Source organism: Crotalus tigris, unplaced genomic scaffold, assembly GCF_016545835.1.
Source record: "Crotalus tigris isolate CLP2741 ecotype Arizona unplaced genomic scaffold, ASM1654583v1 scf7180000017716.2861928, whole genome shotgun sequence".
In the NCBI taxonomy this organism is placed as follows: Eukaryota; Metazoa; Chordata; class Lepidosauria; order Squamata; family Viperidae; genus Crotalus; species Crotalus tigris.
The window spans coordinates 1,214,067-1,231,733 of NW_024096587.1; the positions used below are offsets into that span (position 1 = coordinate 1,214,067).

Consider the following 17,667-nt stretch of genomic DNA (forward strand, 5'->3'; position numbering starts at 1 on the left):
ATTCATTTTTTATACAGTTTACTGCCCATTATACATTGTTTTCTGAGTGACAGCAGAACAGTACACTTTTTTTCCCATCAGGTTTTTGTTTATTCTGTTCCTTCTCAATGTTCATTTGTGGCCCTTTGTACAAGAACAGCCAGAGGAGCACTGTCAGACCTGCCCCAACTTAGACATTTAAGAAAGAACGACCCTCAACTCAATTTGATTGAAGTAATGGGTTCTTTTACTAAAGTTAAGTGGTTGCAACAAAAGTAAAGCTAAATCTGAATATTCCCACACAAAGACCCTTCCTGGCCCTCTCCACTTTGACCAGTCCATCAGTGCCCAATGGGATGCCTTTTGGATGTTTTGACAATGGCTCAGATGTTTGGTGCCTCTCACTGCAACTTTGTATTCGGTTCTCAGGCCAAGTGTCCTTGGAGGCTGGTTCATTCCAGTTTGGCATCTCTGCTTCTCCTGCCGATTGTCTTCTGATTCCCAGGCCCACATGTTACCACCCCAAATTCTTTCCCCTCCCTTGACATTTTTCACAGGATGCCAGTGAAAGGAAGAAGCTGAAGATGGCAGACCTGACAAGAACTTTGGTTGCTTCTGATTTAGGAAATTCCAAACCTTTTATTCAACTTCTGAAATGAGTATCCAGTGATATCTGGTGGAGGAAAGCCTCCTATATGACCTGCATCAGTTTCCACCAGGTTTTCACTGTTATTACTTCTTTTACTACCAAGGAAATAAATACAGAAATGAAAGGGAAATTAGTTTTGTATGCCCAGGAAAGTATTTAGTATATTTCTACCTGAGAGGGCAAAAGAGGTGACAATGAATAAAATTTGAGTACAATTTGGGATTTGCGGTGTGAACTTATGCAAGCTGGGAGATGTTGCAGACCGGGTCTTTCCAGCAAGTTTGTTGTTTTAAAGAAAATGTATAGGAACAGTCCTTTGAATTATGGAATTTTCATTCAAATATGGAGTTAAAGGTGGATGTTAAATGCAATATGAGCAGTAAATAATGGGAGTAAAGCATGATGAGAATAAATGGGTTGCTTCAAAATTGAGCAGGGAATAAAATAAGGATCTGATGTTTAACACATTTTTGAATAAATGTGTAATGAATGCCTGTGGTAATGATGGGGACATGGATGTGTGTGTGTACTTTTGTATACAGATGATTCCATGTTACATGAGAACATGAAGGATTTGCAGCAAATGTTAGATAAATTATATAATGCACAGAGGGGAAGGAACTGAAAAATAATGTGTCAGATACCAAGGTAGTTATATTTTGACAGGGGAAAGGGAATAAATGATTGCAGGTTATATATACATGGAAACAAAATAGAGCAATTGAATGAATTTGTGTACTTTGGTAGTTTATTAAAGGGTATGAAAATGAATAAAAATTTTTTAACATATGCAACTGTTTGTTGAAAGGTCATAGATAAGAGGTAATCTATTGCAAGTAAAGACTAAATAAATTAAAGTGCTGCATATGGGTGTGTTTCTGTCTACCTTATTATGTGAAGGTAAGATAGGATGTGTAAAAAGACATATAAAAATAAACTGAATGCAATGGGAATGGGCTATTTAATGAATGTGCGTGGTAAAAGAAGGGATAGGCTGAAGAATGAATGGATGATGAATGAACATACAAAAATGAGCCAAATCACCTCCTAACTTCTTTTGTGCTGGTCATGGAAAGGGAATTAATGAGGATGAAACTGTAAAATTAATATACGAAGACGGATTGAGTGAATTGAGGGGAGATGAAAACTGAAAAGGTTGTGGCTGACCAAGTTAATGACATTTTCAGACAGTGAGGTGAAAAAAAATAAAAGGCAATTATGAATCAATGTATGGATATGGGGAAAGCAAGATAAGAAGATATGGAAAAGTAAAATTACTGGTATTGGTGTAAGCTACATTTAATTAGATATTTCTTATCTCTTGTTTCATGCTTTTAATTTCTTTTGCCCCGTGTTTCCTATTCTTTTTTGCTTTCCACAATATTACTTAACCCAGAGGAGAATATTATAAAAGATATCACATACAAATAGTACAAGATATAAAAAAGATAAAGCCTCCTTCAGTTCAAGCTAATAACCTTGTAACTTCATGAACACCTCCATGGAAATTTCTCGGCTTCTATAGCAAAGTGATTTGCTACTACCCTTTTCCAGGATGTATTTTTCAACTTCCTAGTCTACTTTACAACCAAGGTATTTCCCGGATATTCTCCATCCCAATCCTGACCATTCCCAGTCTTACTTTCCATCTATGCTTTCACAAAGCCCAACAGTTTTTGCCTTCGGCTGACAGGCAAAGAATAAATTGTATAAACATAGTAATAATAATAATAATAATAATAATAATAATAATAATAATAATAATAATAATAATAATAATAATAATAATATAGCCAAGATATTGTAATGGAGTTTGGCTTGGACAAATGTGCCACACTTACTATCAAACAAGGAAAAATAATGAAAACTGAAGGAATCAAGATGCCCCACGAAAATAACATTAAGAGTCTGGATGAGGAAGAGTACTACAAATACTTGTGTATCCTTCAAGCTGACAACATCAAGCACACTGAAGTCAAGAAAAAGATTAGAGGTGAATACATCAAGAGAGTGAAGAAGATCTTAAAATCCAAACTCAATGGAGGAAATACCATAAAGGCAATCAACACCTGGGCAATCCCAGTCATTAGGTACACAGCTGGAATAGTGGACTGGACTCAAGCAGAACTAAAAGCAATGGATAGGCAGACCAGAAAAATAATGACAATGAATCATGCCCTTCATCCATGCAGTGACATTGATAGACTTTATCTACCAAGGCAAATAGGTGGGCGTGGAATGCTACAAGTACATCAGATGGTTGAAGAAGAAAAAATGGCTTTGGAAGAATATCTGAAGAACAATGATGAAGATGCACTGAAATTAGTATATCAGGAAGGCTTACTAACTACTGGAGAGACCAAACTGGCCTACAAGAAAGACCAAATGAAGAACAGAATAGAGGCATGGGAAGACAAAGCACTACATGGCCAATACATGAAAAAAATAGCTGGGAAAGCAGATAATAATAAAACCTGGCAATGGCTAAGAGCAGGAAAATTGAAGAAAGAGACCGAGGGACTAATTCTGGCTGCACAAGACCAAGCCTTAAGGACAAATGCATACAAAGTCAAAATTGAGAAGACAGCAACAGACAGTAAGTGCCGCCTATGCAAAGAAGCTGAAGAAACAGTGGACCACTTGGTAAGCTGTTGCAAGAAGATTGCACAGACTGATTACAAGCAGCGGCATGACAAAGTAGCAACAATGGTGCATTGGAAGATCTGCAAAAAATATCATTTGCCTGTAAGCAAAAACTGGTGGGATCATAAAATAGAGAAAGTCATAGAAAATGATAAAATTAAACTGCTCTGGGACTTCAGAATTCAAACAGACAAGCACCTGCAACATAACACCCCAGACTTAACAATTGTCGATAAGAAAGACAAAAAAGTCTGGATAGTGGACGTGGCAGTGCCTGGAGATAGCAGAATAGAAGAGAAAGAACTGGAGAAGATAACAAAATACAAAGACCTACAAATAGAAATAGAAAGACTGTGGCAAAAGCAAGCAAGGGTAGTACCAATAGTCATAGGCTCCTTGGGTGCAATCCCAAAACAACTGGAGCACCACTTGAACACCATTGGCATTGACAAATTCGCTATTAGTCAATTGCAAAAGGCGGCCTTATTAGGAACTGCTTCCATCCTGCGACAATATCTGTAATACCATCAAACATCCACATCTGCCTATCCCAGGTCCTGGGTAAGGACTCGATAGGTAAACAAAATGCCAAATCCAGTCTGAACATCTGGCTGACTGTGCGATGATCGATAATAATAATAATAAAGTTGGAAGGGACCTTGGAGGTTATCTAGTCCAACCCCCTGCTCAGGCAGGAAACCCTAGACCATTTCAGATAAATGGCTGTCCAGTCTCTTCTTAAAGACTTCCAGTGTTGGAGCATTCACCGCTTCTGGAGGCAGGTTGATCCACTAATTTTGTCACTTGGTCAAAGAATGCAATAAGATTTATCTGGCATGATCTGTTTTTGACAAACCCAAATATTAAGAAATATTCATTTCAGATATTAGATTTTTAGTTAAGATTGAAAATTAAAATTGGGAATGGGCTGTTCTTGAAAATCAATAGCTTTGAAATATAGTGATGAGATTCTTCATATACATATATTATCATGTCCTCTTGTCCTACTAGCAGAAATATAAATACAAAACGCTGCTGGATAAAGTCCAATATCTTATTTCCAAGACGGAGAAATAAATTTTGGGAGAAAACACAGAAGCAGAATTCAAGGGCAATACTTCTCTTTCTCTTATTTTTTCCAGTCATACAGTATTTTGTGGTGCCTGAAGCAGAAGATCAAAATTATGCTCTACATCAGTGGTTCTCAACCTTTTTAATGCCGCGACCCCCAACCGGTCGTAAGTTGAGGACTACTCAACCAGTCGTAAGTCGAGGACTACTCAACTGGTGCAGCACCGTTTGCAGACTGGGACTTTTGGCGGGCTCAGCAGGGCAGAAACAGCCTGGACAATTCCTATTGGCTTTTGAAAGCCAATAGAATTAGACTCTATTCAAGAGAGTCTATTCTATTGGCTTTCAAAAGCCAATAGAATAAAAGGGAGTAGCACAGCTAAGGAAAAGGGGGGAAAAATGGCGGACTGCGTTGTTTGGCGACCCCTGTGAAATGGTCATTCGACCCCAAATGGGGTCCCGACCCACAGGTTGAGAACCACTGCTCTACATGATGCCAAAAATATAAATTAAAACACGATACTCACATACAATAGATTAACATTTAGCTTCTTGCAAAGTTAATTCCAACTACAGTATATAGAAAGTGAATGTCTCCAGTCAATCACACATCACGGAGGTGTGATTATGCCCACTGTCTAGATTACAACCCAGAAAAGTGGGATTTCAGTTTTTCTGCAAATGCACCCTCCCCCCCTCTCCCGGTGAACTAGATTGTGTAAAGGCACTTGTTGGTGCTTCTAAGTAAAAGGAACTGACAGACCTAATCATTCTTGTAATTAATTTCCTTACTGGGGTTATTTGAATTATCTCCTGAATATTCATGACTATCAGCACTTTTCCACTCTTCATTTGAAGTAATGTATTCCTATGTTTGATAAATCAACCTTGGAGGTGACATTTCTTTTCCAGTATTAAGACTTGGCTGAAGCAGCTGAAACACATTAAATCAAGAAGGAGGAGGTCCTCAGGATTTGCTCACTACCAGAATTGACTAGTCTGTTGAATTTGGAGCCTTGTGATTGTATCCTTATGACAAGTTGCTTGATGAAGAAGAAAGCAATTCTTTCAGACTTTAGCGTAGCTGCTAATAGACTGGGTTATCCAACATAAGTTAATATTCATGGGTTTTTGTGAGAGCCCCATCTTTGAAAAGGAAGAGGGCAAAGAAATGTAAAAAAAAAAAATCCTAGTTAAAGGAAAACTCTTAAAGGAAAAATCATTGTACTTTTTCAATAAAGTTGACTGCTCTTTCGATCTACCCTACTTTACAAGGCAGGAATTGCAGGGTTTGTTCTACTAGTCTCTATTTTGGTCCAAGAGGGCTTTTGATACAAATTTCCCTCCCTGCCTAACTCAGTCCTGCTACTCTCCCTTTTGGAACTCTTCTAAGGCAGTGGTTCTCAACCTTTCTAATGCCGCGACCCCATAATACAGTTCCCCATGTTGTGGTGACCCCCAACCACTTATACATCACCGGGTGCCAGGGGCGTGGCCAAAGAAAAGGGGGAAAAAATGGCGGACAGCCTTGTTTGGCGACCCCCGTGAAATGGTCGTTTGACCCCAAATGGGGTCCCGACCCACAGGTTGAGAACCACTGTTCTAACCTCAAGTATGGGATTCTGTTTTGCAGTCAAAGTATGATATTAACAGAAGAGTTGGAAGGGACTTTGGAGGTCATCTAGTCCAACCTTCTGCTCAAGCAAGAGACCCTATACCATTTCAGACAAATGGCTGTCCAACCTCTTCTTAAAAGCCTCTAGTGATGTAACACCCATAATTTCTGAAGGCAAGTCATTCCACTGGTCAATTGTTCACATTGTCAAGAAATTTCTAGGTTGCTTCCCTCCTTGATTAGCTTTTATTTATTGCTTCTTGTCCTGCCTTCAGTGCTTTGGAGAATAGGTTGACACCCCCCCCTTCTTCTTTGTGGCACCCCCTTAGATATTGAAACATTGCTATCATATCAGCCCTAGTCTTTCTTTTTATTAGACCAGACATACCCAATTCCTCTTCTTCACATGTTTTAGTCTCCAATCCCCTAATAATCTTTGCTGCTCTTCTCTGCACTCTTTCTAGATTCTCAACCAGTGGTGGGATTCAGTCGGTTCACACCACTTTGGCAGAACTGGTAGCTAGTTTTTAGTTGCCCAGGCCCAGAATGGACTTCCAGAAGTGGCATCCACACAGAGAACCGGTTTTTCACATATTTGAATCCCACCACTGGTTTTAACATCTTTTTTTAATATTGTGGTGACCAAAACTAGATGCAATATTCCAAGTGTGGTCTTACTAGTGCAGTAAGAAATGATACTAGCATTTCACATGATCTTAATTCTATCCCTCTCTTAAGGCAGTTTAGGATTGCCTTGGCTTTTTTGGTGACTGCAGCACACTGCTGGCTCATATTTAAGTGGTTGTCTGCTAGGACTCCTAGAGCCCTCTTGCAGTTACTGCTATTGAGCCAGGTAATCTATACCTGTTCATTTGGTTTTTCTTGCCTAGGTGTAAAGCCTTACTTTTTTCTCAATTGAGTTTCATTTTGTTAGATAGGGCCCAGTGTTCAAGTGTGTTGAGATCCTTCTGGATCTTGAGCCTCATCTGGAAATATAAAATTCCCCTTCTATCCCTTTGTCTAAATCAGTGGTTCTCAATCTTTTTAATGCTGCGACCCCCCAACCGGTCGTAAGTCGAGGACTACTCAACTGGTGCAGCACTGTTTGCAGAATGGGACTTTTGGCGGGCTCAGCAGGGCAGAGACAGCCTGGACAATTCCTATTGGCTTTTGAAAGCCAATAGAATTAGACTCTATTCAAGAGAGTCTATTCTATTGGCTTTCAAAAGCCAATAGAATAAAAGGGAGTAGCACAGCTAAGGAAAAGGGGAAAAAAATGGTAGGCTGCGTTGTTTGGCGACCCCCGTGAAATGGTCGTTCAACCCCAAATGGGGTCCCGACCCACAGGTTGAGAATCACTGGTCTAAATTGTTTATGAAGATGTTGAAAAGTACTGGGCCTAAGACAGAATCCCACTACATACTTCCCTCCATTTAGATGCAGTTCTAAGTATTACATGTTGAGTGTGGTTGGTCAGCCAATTACGAATCCATCTGGCACTGATGCTGTCTAACCCACATTTTTCTGTCTTATTGAGTAGTAGGTTTATTAAATTAATGTAGCAAGAACAAGGGGGAATAAAATGCATTCTAAAGCAGAAAAATCCTCACCACTTCTTATTCTGTTTCTCTTTACTGGGCTCTTTCGCAAGTGTAATTCCATTTTCACAGAGCAAAAAGGCCTGCCTACAATTGGCCTAGCCTCAGTTCTACTAATATGTATAGATCCACTCAGCATCCCCCCCCCCCGTCTCAGTTAAATGTGGGTGAATTTGCTCGTCACTTCTTTGTAAAGTCTACATTCAACCACCCACCTCCTAGCTTGGTGCACAGCCACCCCATATTTATGGTGAGAGCAAAGAGAGAGGTTTAGTCAGAATACCCCCGTGCGGTGCTCTGTCCTGAACAAGTTCCGTTTGAATTAAAAACCTTTAATTGTAATGTCTTCCTTTATGTCGAGTGAGGATAGCCTCATTTCTGAAAAGGTTTGAGAATTCTGGCACTTCTTATATTCATTTTGGGAAAGAACTCCTCACTGTGGCTGAAAGGAGTTAATTAATCCATCCTCCACTTCAAACTCTCTGGAGAACCAAGGTCTAATATGTGTCCGCTTAATGCTGCACACTCATTTCCCATTATTGATTGCCTGCTTGACACAGTGAAGGTGTTAAAGTAGAAGGTGGGCGAGTGGAGTTCTAGTTTTCTTCTTGGAAAACTAGAACTCTAGCAGCAGCTGCACCCTTGACACAAAAGAAAGCCACAGGAGAGCCTTAAATAGAAAGGGTGGAAAATCTGAGCTTTCGGCTCCCTGCCTTGTTCTTCCTTTTCTTCTGGTTATTTCTGTCTCCCCTTCCTCCTCCCTTGCCTGCTGCAGCCTGAAATTACAATGTTACAAAATGTTTTTATGATGGGAAAGGGTACATTTCAGGCAAAGCAGTAATTACAGAAGCAAGGATGAAATTTCAGAAGGGTTCTTACCAGGAGGTCGAATGAAGGAAAACAGTGCGATGCTGGATTTGTGTGCTATCAGAGATATTGTTGAGTAGGACATACGGAGCCCAAATGATCAGCAAGGGCTTCTGTAGCTTCTTCTTCACCAGCTTTGTGGAAGTAATCTAATGTCTTGTATTAATTGGCAGGAAGAAGAATGCCATTTAGATTTCTCATCTCAGATGCCAAAGTGACTTGGGCCAAACCTGTTGATATTTTTGACAGTACCCAGTGCATGCCAGGCAGCATATGCACCATCTCATCATAGACACCAAAGAGAAGCATCTCTACAAAGAGGTTCCAGCTTTCATCTAATCTTCTGCTCAGCTCTGCCAAAGTCTTCCTTTCAATATGCAGTATACCAGTCTTCCCTTAATGGTACGGGATAGAATATGTCATCTTGTCCAATCTCTTGATAGCTTCATTTGAAATGTTCCCAAGATCCCTATCAGAACACTATCTTCTATCTACTATTAGATCCTCTTAGGCAGGACTTTTTTTCTCATAGAATGCCCAGAACGGAGTTCCGGTACCTTTTTTGGATGAAACCTTGTAGGGTAGGCAAGGCAGGTTGTATGACATGTGTGAGTTCCGGCACATTTTTTTTTTTTTTTAAGAAAACAAGCACTGCTCTTAGGAATCATGTATTGACCACACTGGGATATTAAGAAGCACGAGTGTTATTATGCCACAACTCACTCTTGCCAACCATTATTCTTTTCCCTAGATGGGGGCAATTATGCAATTCTCATAATTTTAATTACGCAGCCGACGGCTGTACTTCTTGTGGACTGCGGAAGCTGTCTTCTAGACTAGCAGTTCTCAACTGGGGGACCATATGCCTCTTGCGGGCTTTATGATGTTTTAAGGGAGCCACAGGTAAAAAAAAACATGTAATGAGAGCCATGGTGAATGCTGAGGGGGCCGCAGAAAAGCAAAGTGTATTATATTGCAAATACTGTCTTGTTGATACCAGAAAACATACCAGTTACTGTCTCGTATCCATATGTGGTAATGGGACATGGATGGGGAGGCACGGGAGAAAAATAAGGTTGGAAGGGGGCCATGAGTAAAAGAAAAGGTTGAGAAACACTGGTCTAGACTCTAGCTCATCTGCTTGAACCCACAGTGGAGAATGCAATACATCTCTTCACAATATCTGGATAGCTTCGCCAATAAGAGTCCCGTACACGCCAGCCATTTTCTTCATCATTTTGCAGTTTTATTTTAAAATTCTTGAAACTTAACATTCCACAGGTATTAAGAATTTCACTACAAGAAGAAAAGAATTCTACAAAAATATATCATACAGTGCACAAGGGGCAGAAGAGGGAGAAGAAAGACACAGTGATCCTGCACACATGCTAAAGGTTTCATAAATATTCCACTTCCATGAGAGAAACTGCAAGTAAATACTGTCACATGTTACAAATAAACACACACTTATTCTGCCACAAGTAGCCTCAAGTAGTGATGGGTTTCCATGGCACATACAGCAAAGGAGGCATTTGTTACATGTGACAGTGATGGAAGCAGTGGCGGAAGAGAAATCGCTTGCCCATAGTTGCCCTTAATTTAGTAGCCACACTGCCCTTCCTTTAACCATGCCTGCTAACAATTCTCCATCCTTGCCCTGTGCTTGGCCATCTCATAGTGTTTCAGGAAATAGACCATTTCACCCAAAAAAAGAAAAAGAAAACAAAAATTCACAATTATACCGTGATGCTGTATTTCTAGTGCCACGCTTGAGAGAAAATTGTACCATTAAAAAATAATTAAAACTTCTTAATGCTGATAGCAGAACTCATTCCTGACTGGAAACCATGCTGAATCTCATGCTGGTACCCCATGCTTGACTGCCCACTTTTATTCTAGATGTTCCCATCAGTTTCCTACATGGAAATGATAGCAGCACAGGACATTTTTCACAACTGAGGTCGTGGGCAAGAGATGGGACTGGAGCAATTTAAGGAAACGAAAACTAGGGGGAAAGCAGAGAAATGAACAGCAGTTTTCACCACATTCTACTACTCTTTCCCTGCTATCCTACTGCTTTCTCCCCTTCTCTGAAATATTTACCTGCATATCTTGAAGCCTTTCCTCATTTGAATTTAGTTACAGCAAAAACATGCCCTGCAACCTTTTTTTCAACATCTATTGGCTAGTGGGTCCTTGTACACTACTTTATGTGGCCAATATGTCATAGAACAGTGAACAGCAACTATTTAGGAGTGGTGATGGGGCTGCTGGATGGTGAAGTGGGACAGAGGAAGTCAGCTCCCTGCTGCTTCATTGCACAAGTCTCTCCATGACTCCCAGCTATTGTTCTGGTTTGCCTTTGAATCTGGATTTAGTGCCTTCTGGAATGATACTGAATCTGTGCATCAGCTGATATCAGGAAGCTTCTTAGAACACCCATGAAACAAAAGTGAGTTTTGATAGATGGCTAAACCCAGTGGTCAAAATATCTATTAAAATTCACTTCTTTGCCAGTCCCATCCTTATCCAATGTTAAAGAGAGTGGATAATAGATGTTTTCTTGCCAGGTAATGACCTTCAGTGGAAGAGGAGAGAAATAAACCAGAGGAATTCTCCAGTCCATGTCCTTAACTTGCTCTGTACTTTGTAAATGAGGACAGTTTCATTTATAGATCTAAAGGCTGGCATTGTGCTTCTGGGAAGACAGGGATCACCAGTGGGGCAGCAAATGTTATGCCATTATAATTTTCTGTTGGCCCAAGGATAGCCCTTTACATTGATACAAGGAAGAACCTGCAATCAATCTCTTCCCCAACAATGGACAGTTTGCCATGGCTGGAATGACTGATTATTTACTACGAGAGAGGTATAAGAGGAATTTAAAACTGCAGATGCAATTGGGACAGAGTCGGAGTGGAACTTTATTGTTTTATCATTTTTGAAGATATTTATAGGGAAGGGCAGCATAGAAATAAGTAATTGGAATCCATGGGATCTTTAACTTCTTCTCTTGGTTAAACTGAATCATTATTCAGTGGTGCAGATTTAAACCTAGTACGATATATAAATAAAAAACAAGTATTGGGGACTTCCAAGGAAAAAAATGGCAAACTGAAGACAGCCCTGCAAAAAGCAGAGCTGATGGCCACAGTGAAAGAAAGAGCTGGCGAGTAAACCAGCTCTTCATAATTCCTCTGTGGATAAGGAGAGCAACTGAGATCACCCACAAGTGCTCCAGCCATTGCAAAAGAATGGAGCCAGTGCATTTAGTACTCTCAGAGATAAGGAAATAGCCATCTTGCTCAAATCACAGCCAGTGCCTTTGAAACACTAAGTGAGAAAAAGATAAAGTTAGTTTATTTGATCAAAGTTAAAATAGATTTTAATGGACTTTTGTTGACATCAGGACTGAAATTAAAACATTTTATGAATTTGTTTATATATAAGAGATGGGTTATGGGAAGAAGAGATCATGTGTTGTATTTTAAGAGAAGGTGATAATTACTAAATTGTTTATACTTGTAAGGATAAATTAATTTATTTAAAAAAAGATATTGGCATGAAAACAAATAGGAAAAAATATTACAATGTCATAGATTTTTCTTGGAAAATATAAACCCAAGTGGCTTTTGTTTCATGGGTTGTTTGGGTCCCAGTTGATATTTGCCTGATGCTACCATTACAGCTCTCACGTCTGCAATATGGCCAACAAGAGAATTAAAACCCGACAAAGAAATCTGATTACATGTAGCAGAGATAGAAAGTACATTCATCCTGCAGTGTAACCACCCCCATTGGGAAGCTCTGTGTAGTTATGCACTTACAATTAACAGCATTTAATGTACTATCACTGATGCAGAGGCCAACAAAAATAAATAATGACACAGAAGACTCTAAGGATTCCAATGCAGTGAAGTTAAAGAAGTTTTTTATGGAGCTGTACATACTGTCACGGAGACAGAACTGTCTACAATATGTATGCTTATGGCAGAGCCATTCTCTCATGACCAGACCTATTAGACCTCAGCATAACCCATCATGGTAATCATTGTTAGCTTCTTTTCCCCCCTATTGGGTGGAAAAATCTATGCTCCCCTGGTTTAGCTGGGTCAAGGCAAGGGCAAGAGGAACCCTAATGAAGAGGAGATGAGACCGTCCAACCAGGCGCTTCAACCACCCCTTTCACCTGGAAAACCTTGGAGCAGCAAATTTAGGGTTTGTGCATAGTTTTGGCCATGTGCCAAAATAAAGTATGTATCCAAACCAGGAATGGATAAATGCTGGCTGCTGCCCACGACATGGCTTCTCCTCCATCTCACCCACCTCAATTTTCAGTTTTGCTTAACCCTGCCTGCTTCCTTTGGCAGCATCTCTGCTTTGCCTACCCAACAGTTTCCAGTGCTACCTCTTCCTATTCCGGCTGGGAGAAATAATTTTAGAACAACTTGGTTATGATCTTTGCAGCTGCTCCATCTCTTTTCCCCATATAAGTAACCCATCAAATGCTAGCATGGATTGTGTTTAATGTCTTAAAAGTACGGTAACAGTTGAGCTATTTTAAGCCATGAGCTGCTTGGAAGATGGGGATAAAATTCTTCTATCTCAGCTGACTGGAGAATCAGTCCAGCATTCCAATCGTTACCCAAGAAAGTAAAGCAAAGCATGAGAAAGGAATTTTGGAAAGAAAAAAATATAATTGTAAAACACATTGGATTTTGACCAATTATGTTCAAAACAGCTACACCCACTGTAGTCAAAAAGCCCTTAGAAACGAATACAGTATACAGTTATATATTGGCCAGGCTTTTTTAAGCTGGCGTAGAGTCAAGCAGGCATGAGCAAAGGATAGGAACAGCTCAAACAGTAAACACAGAAATGCCCTTAATTACAATGAGGCATGTAGAAGAAAAGTCTCTGGTGGATTACCCATCAACTGAATTCCATGCTGAAGGTTTTTGCATTTTTCATTTCATTGGCTAAAACATCTTTAGTCAGACTTGCTGACATCACTCTGTTTTAACAGCATGAGGATTAATATTTTTAAAGGTCAGAGAACACAATTTTGTTGAGGAAGAATCCTTATCTTCTTCAAACACATATCAAGGTAAGAGAATAACAGGCATAGAAAAGGTAAACATCTAAGTAGTTAAGCACCTAACCAGTTTTTCACCTTCCCTCCCAAAGTTTATATCGACACCATTTTTCCTTTACTTCCAGTGATGGGCAGTCTTAATAATATTTCTGCCGCATGTCTTTTTCTTGTTTTACTTCACATGCTACAGCATCATCCATTCCAACTTCTCTTTAATTTTGATGAAGATGGTGGATTAGGGCTTATGTGTTGCTAAAATAAAAGCAGCTTTGCGTACAGACATTAAAATATGACATTTATAAACAAGCTGAAAAAAGCTCAGTTGACTGATTTTGGCATTTCAAACCCAGGCAAAGAGGATACAGTTATGGTGGGGGTTGGTTATTATTGTTATTATTATTTGGTTAATAAGCATGCCTGGGTGGTCTGTGGTTTCCACTAGGGATCTTGGTAGTCACATTCTAACTCTGTGCTATTGTTATAATTAATAAAATATAGAGCTTTATAGTTCTTAACTAACTAGATGATGATCCCTTTGCCCCAAACAAGCAGAAGGGATTACTAACTTCATATTACTACATAAAAATAAACTATAAAGTTATTTCACTTGAATAAGAAATTTATGCTGGCATTATTATGGCAATTAATTCTTAATTTAAAAATAGATGTAACTCCATACTTAAATAAGTGACACTTTAAAATAATTTCCTGTGTATCATACCCTTAAGCAGATGAAATAATGAAAACATTTTAATTGTTATTAAGTATACTACAAAGAAAGGAGAGGGATAAATACAAATAACAATGGCAAGTTTCCTTTATTTCTTCCTCAATTAAAATAAAATGACAACAGCTCCCCCTTCCTACCCCTCATTTTCAATAGTACAGGATCCCTATACTCTTTTGACTATTTGGTGGTTCTAAGAGTGGAATTCTAAATGCAACAATGAAATTTAATTCTGAGTGTTCATAAGATAGAAGTGACTTGAAATATAAAAAGTTACTCATGCATTTTTCTCCAGAACTTAAGAGGGCCAGTTAAACCCCAAATACCTGGCTAGCTTCAAATCTCCATTCAGGCTGGCTTCAAATCTCTGATTCCATTCAGATAAATGTGGGCCACTTTCTCTTTCTCACCTCGCAGAAGAGTTGTGAGTCTAAAATTGACAGGGTGGCACCTACTCATTCAGTGCGTTTCCTTGGGAAAGAGCAAGATATAAACATAACAAATGTTTGTACAGAGTATCTCATAACTATGCAATCTAGTATCTGGGAAGATGGGTAAAAAGGAATCTGCCCCTTGTGGATTTATCACAGAAACACGGCTTTACGTTGGAAGCTCAGATATAATTACCGGAGGAGCCTTTGATAAAGAAGTTGTGCTTGTCAGAAACTGAAGTAATAAAAAGAACAAGTAAGTGCTTCCTTGGGGCTTTGGAACAGATGCCCGTATTTCAAAAAGCAGATTTTGGTTTTGTCCTGCTTAGACAACACAGTTCTGCAGATACTGTACAAAACTGTAAACATATACCTTTACTATTTATTCTAGGCTTAGAGAATCCACTGCAGAAAATATGGAACACCCAGGGATAATGATGCTGGAATTGCAAGGAAGTAGCTTTATATCCTAAGAAGAGTCAGACTGCCCAGGTAGCTGGTCCGTGCTTTAAAACAAAAGCAGACCCCAGAAGGCTTGATTATAAGCCTAAGGTTAGGACTGAAATGTTTAGCAATGCAAATTCCAGTGGCTACGTATGGTTTATAATCTTTGGGCTGCCCATCTTCAAATCTCCACCTGAAACTCTATCTCTACTACTTCCCTACTTGGAAGGGCACAATGCACACTATATACACCAGCTAGCACCGTCAGCAGTGATACCTCAATTTTGGAATCCCTTCCTAGAAGAAATGCATTTGGCACTGACTACAATGCTTTTGGAGGCCACACTTATTGCAAACCAAAGTTTTCATTGGGGGCATCAGGACAGGTACGTCTCATCCAATCATTGTAGTGGGGAAATCAGAACTAGAATGAAATGCTATAGAAGGGCAAATGAAGCGGGACATAAAAGGAATACCTTCTTGGCACCATAGCTATAGCAAGTAATGTGCTTAAAAATTCAAGAACAGACAGATGGTATGGGTTGCCTACATACTACAGTGGTGCTAAGGAACTACCTTTCTGCAGTTGGCAGTAAATTTAATTAATCAGAGATTTTACATATACAAAAGGAACAACACTTGCTGCTATCAAGAAAATCTTAGCATGTTTATGCACAAAAAGGTTCTGTTTAGTGAAAGTTCCCAGCAATATAAACAAGCTATTTCCTCTTTTAATTCCTCAATAGCTAGTTTTCTGCCACAGAGGGAAGGGACATAATTCCACAATATTTTTAAGACAAAAAAAAAAGCAACTAACAAACCCCTCTAATGCATTTTTGTTCTGCTGTCAAAACAAAGGCTGCATTGGGTTGAAGAGAAACTATTCAGAGGGCCATTAATAGCTTTTCACTTATCTCCCATTCATTCTCATTATGAAGCAATCAAGCATACCACACCTGCAGCCAGGAAATATTTAATAGGAAGCACAAGACCCTATCAAAACTTCAGTTATGGTTAGCCTGTCATCACTAGACAGTATAGTCTTGCAATTGTTTCATTGAAATAGCCATTGGCTTGTTTGTTTACGACCATGTTCTCCTATTATCTCTGGGCAGAGGTTTTTGTTCTGTATCAGTTAACTATAAACAAGCAATGGTTTTCAAAGGAAAGTGGCATATTTGGATTAACCAGGTCCTAGGTTTAGTATGATACTAGAACACAATTTTAAAAAGATGAACAAGGGATGGCAATTCTAGAGAAAAGGTTAATCTGAAAACCACCATAGGAAATTGAGTGTGGTATGCTGTTTGTTACTGACTCTTTGTATCTAGTTCTCCTTAATCATACTTTTACTTTCTATATAGTATGTTGATTCCCACAACCCAGTAAGAACCGCATCATCCCCCCACCCCACCCCAAATGATACTAAGAACTGCCCTTTTGGAAGACCCATCAGATCCCACGAAGAGGAAGAGAACAAAAGTTGGGAAGGAAGGGAAGACACACAGCATCCTGCCTCTTGGTATCAAGCATGCTTACTAATAAATATCTGTAATGCAACTGTTTGTGTCAAGATACAAGGGAGATGTGTTTAAAATTATTATCATACTAGTAACTTTCATCCGCTTGTTCCTTCCCCGGGCTTTGTTGGCATGACACTGCCCTAATCGCCGTGCACCATGGGGCTCCTGAAAGCCCAGCCTGGCGGGTTGAACGTGAGCTCATCTTTGTTTTAGTTGGGCCCGCAGTGATGGTGGAAGGAGGTGACACAAAGGGATCCACAATAACTCTTCTGTTGCACCAGAAGTGGCATTGCAGGAGGATGGGACTAAAGGAAGGGCTGCCGCTTCTGTGGGACTCCCTTGAAGATTCAGCATTTGAGCTCATTACAAGGACATCAAGCCTTATTCCTTCCATTGCATTCAGTCACAAGTTCACCAGTGGAATCCTGAGGGAGACAGAAGTAGAAACGGAGTGGGAGAAAATTAGAGACATAAATAAAAAGTATTCCCAGTACTTAGATGCTATGAATAGAGTGGCTTTATCTGTTTTCTTGCAATGCTATCATAGCCCGGATGGGATTATTACTAAAACATCCTTAGTTCTCTATAAAAAGGGATAGCATGTAAGTCATTGCACTATGACAAAATGATAAATTTTAGGAAAGTTGACAGTATTTCCATCAACTATTACATTTAAATAAATTTACATTATCCACATTCGGTTCATGCTTTCTCATTGCTGCATCTCTTGTCTTCCATTTGTGGGAGGAGGCTCCTATAGACAGGAGTCTTTAGAAAGAAGAAGGATATAAAACTACCCATGGGACAAGAAGAGAAGAGCCCCTTCGTGGAGAGCAGGCACGGTCCTTTCTACTCCTGTCACTCCCATCTATTCCCAAAGAACCCAGCACACATCATCCAGGGCATCAAGATGGAGCGGCTGATGACAATAGCAAGGAATGGAATATCCTGATTAGAGAAATGTCTTCTGAGATACCCAGGTTGGAAAAAAATCAAAACAAACAGTAAGACAGAAATGGGTGGTC

General features: G+C 39.6%; 1 protein-coding gene across 2 annotated transcripts in view; it reads right to left on the reverse strand.

Annotated features, from left to right (window-relative positions):
* Nucleotides 1-11,943: 11,943 nt before the first annotated feature.
* Nucleotides 11,944-17,667, reverse strand: part of LOC120306091 (PILR alpha associated neural protein) — a 49,760-nt gene continuing 44,036 nt past the window's right edge. For both annotated transcript variants that reach the window (XM_039338738.1, XM_039338737.1), the window contains exon 6: nucleotides 11,944-17,067. In XM_039338738.1, the coding sequence (XP_039194672.1) occupies nucleotides 17,046-17,067 (22 nt within the window). In that variant the 3' untranslated portion in view covers nucleotides 11,944-17,045. The remainder of the gene's footprint in view (nucleotides 17,068-17,667) is intronic.